Below are 8816 nucleotides of genomic sequence, written 5' to 3'. Positions count from 1 at the left end.
TACTAAGGTTGAGACACTTATTTTGGAATGGAGGGAGTATTATAAATCAGTTGTGAAGAAATATTCTTCCAAATAGAGGATATGGGTTTTCATGACTTCTCTACTTTTTTTTTTTGACCTGTTACTGTAGAGTAATCATCCCACAGCTTTAAACTTTATTCCATCACACAACTTCTCTACTTGAAGTCATTATGATGCTAAAATCATAGTCTGGAGCCTTTGTTGGCTAGATATTGTTTTTACAGTTTTTTGGCATGTCTGTTAAAGGTAGTTTCATGTTTATTCATTAGATGGTCTATTACTGCATTCCAGGTGTTCATTTCGATGTTTGGCTACAGGGAGCAAGTCCTGAGATTATAAAACACTAAATATGTTGTGCATGTTCTTTGTTCCAGGACATAGCTAGTGAACACCCCGAGAGATTTTTTGTGGGGGAAATAGTGAGGGAAAAGATTTTTCTTCAATATAGGCAGGAAATTCCATACGCATGCCAGGTATATCTTCTGGTGATTTCCTCAGTTTAGTGTATAAGCTTATCCGTTTTGCTAGCCTGTTTGTGTGATGTAATTTCTGTTTATGATAGGTTAATGTTACAAGTTACAAAAGCAGGCCTAGTGCCAAGGATTTTATTCAAGTTGAGATACTTGTTGAGAGGGAATCACAAAGAAGCATTATACTTGGGAAGGTAAAGCAGTTCAAAAAAAATCATTCATGTGCAGTCTTGAATATTTCAGGATTACAAATTCAGTTAAGCATAACAACAAATTGAGGGATTTTGCACAAACTACCTTCTGGGAATTTCGTGAATTACTAAATGTATGTGTTGTTCTACAAAGTTTTGAATTGATGAAACAGAAGTAAGGCTGATCTTATGTTGGAAAAGGAATTGGGTCATAAATAAGAAGATATATATATGGAATCAAACAGTTCCTAGCTTGAATATTTTAACGAGCAAAACTATCATCCGCTATATTTCTCAAACGCAGGATGGGAAAGCTATAAAGACGTTGGCAACAGCATCAAGGCTTGACATTGAAGATTTCCTTCAAAAGAAGGTTTATCTTGAGGTCATAACTTCTTCCTTGTTCTGTCGCATGATCACCCCCTCTGCTATAGTTGTAGAGCAGTTTCTAATCACTACATACTATTGTCTTGAACAGATAGATGTGAAGGTGAAGGAAAACTGGCGGCAAGATGAACGGCTTTTGAAACGTTACGGCTATGGTGGGGAGATTCAAGCGCTATAAATACAAGCATGGCACATAGCTTATCAGGTCGTGGGAGTAGGAAATAGCCCGGGTTTTTTACTTTTCTTTTCTTCTTCCCCTGTTGAGTTGAGGTATTTAGGTGCTGAAATGCAGGTTGAATTAGATCAGTTATTAGTCAGGAACTCTTACCAAATTTTGATGTAGACATCTGGTGTACTATGGAATAGCTGTTTCTACATCCAAATCATATTTCAGCTCTGTCCCTGTAGATAGCCTGCAGTGTTGCTTCAATCCTCTGTTTGTCTGCTGAAGTTGCTTTACACTTCATGGAGCCAAACCCCCAGGTATCCGCCTCGCCTTTTCAGGCTGTTTGGTTCCATGAATTTGTCTGCCCGTGTTCATCTGCGTTGAAATGTGAACGGACGCTTTGCAAAATTCAGGCCAGGTCTGTGGGATCACAGGAGCAGAGTTCTAATTCACTGATGGTTTTGTGATTTCCTCTGTATACGACGGTATTTATTTCTTGACAACTCTTTTCACAGTGGTACCAAAAATTCACTGATGTTGACGATGTTATACCTATAAGTGCTAAATTTGGTCATGGAGTGGTTGATATCAAGGAGTGGATATTGTCAAAGCTTCCACTAGGTCCTGCCTACTACCCCAAGGTATCATTATGGAAGATGCAAAATTTTCTGAAGCAGTTAGTACTATGGATGGACAGCCATTTTCTTTATCATGTAGATCTAGCAAATCAAGTAGAAATGTGCAATGCAATTTAGTAACATGCACAAGTTATTTATTTATTTTCCTTGGCCTTAATCTGCAAGAATCAACACCTTTTGATAGTACAAAATAATCAGCGGTTCTGCCACTTTGGTTAAGAATGTCTGCCTGATTGCTGATGTGCTCATGCCAAATTTGAATCCTGCAATTGTTGTTTTGATCAGTCTTTCTTTTACTGAGATGTACTAATCAATCTATCGTGTAGGCGATGTGGTAGTTTTACATTTTTTTTCTTCATATTTTATTTTGCACACTGAATAATCTGTTAAGCTATGGTTAACTGTTCTGTGAGTTCAATTGCTTCCATCAGTTGCAAACCAATACCACATTATCTTATAAGATGATCCTAGTATTGAGAATCTTACCATCATTGTAACACAGTTCTGATTCCCGAGACAGCTTTATATAAGCTGACTCTGTGAACTTGGAGGCATGATAATTTTAATCAGCACGTTTGACTAACTACTACTCCCTCCGTCCCAAAATAAGTGTCTCAACTTTGTACTAACTGTAGTGCAAAGTTGTACTAAGGTTGAGACACTTATTTGGAATGGAGGGAGTATTATAAATCAGTTGTGAAGAAATATTCTTCCAAATAGAGGATATGGGTTTTCATGACTTCTCTACTTTTTTTTTTTGACCTGTTACTGTAGAGTAATCATCCCACAGCTTTAAACTTTATTCCATCACACAACTTCTCTACTTGAAGTCATTATGATGCTAAAATCATAGTCTGGAGCCTTTGTTGGCTAGATATTGTTTTTACAGTTTTTTGGCATGTCTGTTAAAGGTAGTTTCATGTTTATTCATTAGATGGTCTATTACTGCATTCCAGGTGTTCATTTCGATGTTTGGCTACAGGGAGCAAGTCCTGAGATTATAAAACACTAAATATGTTGTGCATGTTCTTTGTTCCAGGACATAGCTAGTGAACACCCCGAGAGATTTTTGTGGGGGAAATAGTGAGGGAAAAGATTTTTCTTCAATATAGGCAGGAAATTCCATACGCATGCCAGGTATATCTTCTGGTGATTTCCTCAGTTTAGTGTATAAGCTTATCCGTTTTGCTAGCCTGTTTGTGTGATGTAATTTCTGTTTATGATAGGTTAATGTTACAAGTTACAAAAGCAGGCCTAGTGCCAAGGATTTTATTCAAGTTGAGATACTTGTTGAGAGGGAATCACAAAGAAGCATTATACTTGGGAAGGTAAAGCAGTTCAAAAAAAATCATTCATGTGCAGTCTTGAATATTTCAGGATTACAAATTCAGTTAAGCATAACAACAAATTGAGGGATTTTGCACAAACTACCTTCTGGGAATTTCGTGAATTACTAAATGTATGTGTTGTTCTACAAAGTTTTGAATTGATGAAACAGAAGTAAGGCTGATCTTATTGTTGGAAAAGGAATTGGGTCATAAATAAGAAGATATATATATGGAATCAAACAGTTCCTAGCTTGAATATTTTAACGAGCAAAACTATCATCCGCTATATTTCTCAAACGCAGGATGGGAAAGCTATAAAGACGTTGGCAACAGCATCAAGGCTTGACATTGAAGATTTCCTTCAAAAGAAGGTTTATCTTGAGGTCATAACTTCTTCCTTGTTCTGTCGCATGATCACCCCTCTGCTATAGTTGTAGAGCAGTTTCTAATCACTACATACTATTGTCTTGAACAGATAGATGTGAAGGTGAAGGAAAACTGGCGGCAAGATGAACGGCTTTTGAAACGTTACGGCTATGGTGGGGAGATTCAAGCGCTATAAATACAAGCATGGCACATAGCTTATCAGGTCGTGGGAGTAGGAAATAGCCCGGGTTTTTTACTTTTCTTTTCTTCTTCCCCTGTTGAGTTGAGGTATTTAGGTGCTGAAATGCAGGTTGAATTAGATCAGTTATTAGTCAGGAACTCTTACCAAATTTTGATGTAGACATCTGGTGTACTATGGAATAGCTGTTTCTACATCCAAATCATATTTCAGCTCTGTCCCTGTAGATAGCCTGCAGTGTTGCTTCAATCCTCTGTTTGTCTGCTGAAGTTGCTTTACACTTCATGGAGCCAAACCCCCAGGTATCCGCCTCGCCTTTTCAGGCTGTTTGGTTCCATGAATTTGTCTGCCCGTGTTCATCTGCGTTGAAATGTGAACGGACGCTTTGCAAAATTCAGGCCAGGTCTGTGGGATCACAGGAGCAGAGTTCTGAGGCTAATTTCATCTTCGAGATAATCATCAGTAAAAACAGTTTATCTTGATTGAATAGCATCTTGATTTGAAGGTCTGAACTAAAGCCACCTCATATATTCTCATCAATCTACCACAAAATTTTGTTACCCCAAAGCTGCTGCTGCCGCTGCTGCTACACCTACACAAAATGAACTAATAAAAGGAGCAGATGCCCAAGCAAAAAATTCTCATCTCCTCCGATTCCGGCGGGGTGGCGGCCGGAGGGGAGATCGGCGGTGTGCAAAACTAACCAAAAGAGAATGCCAAGACTAAACCCTGATCAAAATTTGACTGAACCAAGCAAAAAGAAGCAAAATTGGAAGGGAGCAAACGACCAAGGTCTTCTTGATCAAGCTAGCCGGTCGTGTCGTCTCTACTGCAGCTATCGCCGCCGCTGCTCACCAGCGGCTGCACCGTGCCGCTGCTCCCGCCGGCGGCCGTGGCGCCACCTCCTGCGCTGCCGCTGCCGCTGCTGCTGCCGATGTAGGAGGTGAGCGCGGCCGCGAGCACGGCGGTGAAGTTGGGGTCGGACGCGATGACGGCCGTGGCCGCGTTCACCGTGTCGGCCAGCTGCGCGCCGCCGTCCCCTTTGGTGCCGGCCACGGCCTGCACGGCGGAGAGCTTGGACTGGTCGTACAGCTTCTGCCCGAACAGCTGCGGCAGCGACACCGGCCGCGCCGCCTCGGCCAGCGCCGCCTGGAGCTGCGCGGGCTCCGGCGCGCGCGGCGGCGACGCGCCCTGCCCCGGCGTCGTCTGCGTGAGGTCGAGCGTGACGGTCGGGAACGGCGCCGACGCCGAGATGGTGGCCACGCTGGAGGAGCAGGGCAGCACGGCGCGCGCCAGGAAGTTGGACCCGCCCGCCATGAGCCCGTCGGCGCTGGGCATGGACCCGGACAGCAGCATGGAGGCCGCGGCTGCCGTGGTGGACGCCATCGCCATGGCCGCCGGCGGCAGCGGGTGGTTGTGGTTGCCCTCGTACGTGGTGATGAGCACCGTCCGGTCCTCGGCGCAGCGCTGCACCTGCTTCCGCACCGGGCAGCCGGCGGCCATGGTGCACCGGTAGTAGGCGCGCGGGCACGGGTTGCCCTTGGCCATCTTCTGCCCGTACTTGCGCCACTGGCATCCGTCGCTGATCTGCAACACCGTCGGCAGAAACATTTAATTATACACAAGCCATAACATGTCATGCTTCATGGATGACGACGAGGACGAGGAGCGCACGTACCATGGCGGCTTCGGAGCGGGCGCGCACGGAGACGCGGGCCTTACGCATGGTGGCAGCGGCGGCGGCAGCCTCAGGCGGGGGAGGCTCGGGTCCCTTGGCAGCAGGGAGGAACTTGGGCACCTTGCTAGGCAGCCAGCCCTGCATGGCCTCCGGGCTGCCGCCCCTCTCGTGGTGACCGTGGTGCTCGAACGACGGCAGCGGCATGAGCTCCGCCTTGCCCGCGCCGACGATGCCATGGCATCCGGCGCAGTCCATGGCCGCGTCGGGGCCGACGGCGAGGAGGGGGTTGCTGCTCGGCGACGCGTCGGTGCCGCGGGCGGGGCGGGGCTCGTCGGGCGACGACGAGGAGCCGAGGCTCATGAACTGCCTCGGCACCAGCTGGCTGTGGTTCCCCGCGTCGAGGAGGAGCTGCTGCTCCCTCTTCTCCGGTTCGAACTGGTGGCCGTGGCCGTGGCCATGGCTGCTCCTGTGCTGCTGCTGCTGCTGCTGCATGAGCGCGATCTGCATGTGGAGGGAGCTGCACTTGGTGTTGGCGTTGGCGAGCATGGTCTTGAGCCGCTTGTTCTCCTCGTTCACCCGCGCCAGCTCCGATTTTGCGGCCGCTAACTGGTCAAAGCCATAGGCACAGAAGACAGTCAAAAAAGTCGTCTAAAAATAAAAGCCAAACAGGTCAACGTTTTTTTTGCTTCCTCTATATTTAAGTGCCTCTATACTTTTTTTAATTAAAGAAAAAGCAAGTCCATTTAGGCATTAGAAAAAAAATCTTAAACGGCTTCGGCTTAGTCAACCCGACTATTTTTCTGTGTGGCTAACGCATTTTTTGTCAACTTATTATGGGTCACAATATAATTGCGATCTAGTTCATATATTTTAAGAGAAAAATGTAGGGTTTTTGGCTCGTTTTCATCTGTTATAGACGATCTTCTGGATTTGAATTTCATTTCATGTTTTGTAGGATCTTAGTTGATTTCCTGTTGGAGAAAAAAAGGATCTTAGTTGATTTGAAAATGTGGGACTTAATTAGGTATACCAAGCGCACCGGGGAGATTAATTACCTCGGCCTTGGCCTCCCTGTGGTCCTCGTCGTTGGAGGAGACGCCGTCGTCGACGGTGGACTCCTCGCTGCCGCTGTTCCTCCTCCGGCCCCCGACGTGCAGCCCCATCTGCAGATCCATCAAGAACAACACGATCCATCGCACATGGATCCAGAAACAGACGTTAGGTCAATCAGATTTAGGGAAATACGTTTCGATCCACACGACGCATCGGCGGATCACACGTACGTCGATGGTGAGGTCGGGCTTCATGCCGAGATCGCCGTCCGCCGCGCCGGCGGCGGCATGGTCCTTCTTGTCCCGCTTCTCCTTCCTCATCTCCGTCTCGAAGAAGTCCATCTCGCCGACCACCACCCGGCGCTCCCCGTCGCCGTCGTTCGCCCCGTAGCCCAGCCCCACCGCCTCCGAGGGCAGCTCCCTGCCGCAGCCGAGGGCGGCGTTCTTGCGCTTGAGGCCGGCGGCGACGAAGGACGACTGATCCATTGACAGCAACAAGGAATCAAGAAACGGATGGCGATCGATGGAGGAGGAGGGGGAGACCGTGGGCGGATGGGTGGATGGAGGTGGGCTTCGGGTATAAGAAGGTGGCGGAGGGGGACGCGTGGCGGGTCGATCTGAGTCCACCATTCTAGGCAGTGTTGGCGACCATTGACCTGAGCAGTCAGAGCCTGAGCCAGACCCAGAGGGAGGAGCATCCACGATTTCTTCTTCTCCTCTCTCCGGAGAGAGGGGGGAAGTCCACAGCTCCAGCGCAGAGAGCGGGTGTGGGAGGAGAGGAGACCTCGCATTGCGTCGCGTCGCATGCCATGCCATGCACCCAGCGAGAGAGAGAGAGAGGGGGGGGGGGGGGGGGGGGGGGGAGCGAAATGGTCAACCGGCGCCGCGACTCGCATCGCATCGGTCGCCGATGCCCCTGGTGATCCGGGGGAACGGGGGCTACCGCTTCTCTTCTGTTTCAGATTGTTTGTTATTCACGGACCAGCGACCCCGGTCGTCAGTTGACAACTTCTTCCACGAATTCATGGAACATGGCTACCCAAACTGCATTCTACATTCAAAAAAAAAAAAAACTCTAGCAAAACATGATCCCAAGCAACATGTTCCATGAATTCACACTGTGTATTTCATCGTTCGCGACACTATGGTTGTAGGCCTCGTATCTCATCGTTACGTTATGCAAGAACTTCTAGCTTTTGCTTACTTCGGTGAGTAGTTATCTTAAAACATGAAAACCACCAACATGAAAGATGCTCCTATTACCATGGAGGAAATGGTCTGAATTCTACTCCCTCCGTTTCTAAATATTTGTCTTTCTAGATATTAAGGGAAAACTTTATTTTTGCCACTCTAGTTTTTGCCAACTTTGCTTATGCCACTCTAGAATTTGACATTTCATTTTTGCCACTCTTAGCTTTTGACAATATATCACTTTTGCCATTCCGTGGCAAAAACAAAAAATTTAGAGTGGCAATTGTGATACATGTCAAAAGCTAAGAGTGACAAAAGTGAAATGAAAAATTATCGTTTTTGCCACGGAATGGCATTTGTGATGTATTGTCAAAAGCTAAGAGTGGCAAAAGTGAGATGTCAAATTCTAGAGTGGCATAAGCAAAGTTGGCAAAAACTAGAGTGGCAAAAACAAAGTTTTCCCATATTTTAAATGGACTACCACATACGGATGTACATAGACATATTTTAAAGTGTAGATTCACTTATTTCCCTTTGTATGTAGTCACTTGTTGAAATATCTAGAAAGATAAATATTTAGGAACGGAGGGACTAGAAGTTAAAACTACTCAATAAGCTTGCAAGTTAACAATCGAGGGTGGGAATGATAGTATTGGAGGAGCACCCTATAGACAATCTTAAATGAAGAAATGACCAACATAAAAAAAGAATGATCACCTTATTAATGAGCACATAATATATTTTTAATAGATTCAAGATCCTAAATAGAATATAATAAAAATAGAAATATATCAAATTATCTATAACTGGCTAAATTTGGTCTAGATCAAATTCTGCTAAAATTAGCGGAAATATCAGCATGGTGCAGGCATTCCTAACAACCTATGGGTGAGCCTATGTTTTATGGCCCCGTGTCTATTTTAACAATTTATTGATTTTCCTACTTCAAACAACAAAAGCACTAACTTCGTGTGGGTTCTCACAGTTTGCACTAAGACATTTACAACTATTTTCTTTAGGGAATAAGACATTCAAAACTAGCTATGACCAAGGTATCAACATGATCATGATATGAAATTCACACCATACACTAAAACTAAGACCAATATAAGTGGAATTGATTACTTGG

General features: G+C 45.8%; 1 protein-coding gene and 1 pseudogene across 1 annotated transcript; one reads left to right on the top strand and one right to left on the bottom strand.

Moving 5' to 3' along the window:
• The first annotated feature begins 1355 nt into the window (after positions 1-1355).
• Positions 1356-3978, top strand: LOC123053085 (GTPase ERA1, chloroplastic-like; annotated as a pseudogene).
• A 247-nt stretch (positions 3979-4225) lies between these two features.
• LOC123068752 (probable WRKY transcription factor 31) lies at positions 4226-7178 on the bottom strand. The gene is made up of 4 exons (XM_044491399.1): positions 6728-7178; positions 6500-6607; positions 5445-6050; positions 4226-5353 (listed from the first exon to the last, which is right to left on the bottom strand). Exons 1-4 carry the CDS (start codon positions 7124-7126, stop codon positions 4574-4576), a joined length of 1893 nt encoding a protein of 630 aa, XP_044347334.1. The 5' UTR covers positions 7127-7178; the 3' UTR covers positions 4226-4573.
• Positions 7179-8816: the final 1638 nt, after the last annotated feature.

This window comes from Triticum aestivum, chromosome 1A, assembly GCF_018294505.1.
Source record: "Triticum aestivum cultivar Chinese Spring chromosome 1A, IWGSC CS RefSeq v2.1, whole genome shotgun sequence".
Lineage (NCBI taxonomy): Eukaryota > Viridiplantae > Streptophyta > Magnoliopsida > Poales > Poaceae > Triticum > Triticum aestivum.
This window is presented reverse-complemented; position numbering and strand designations above follow the sequence as displayed.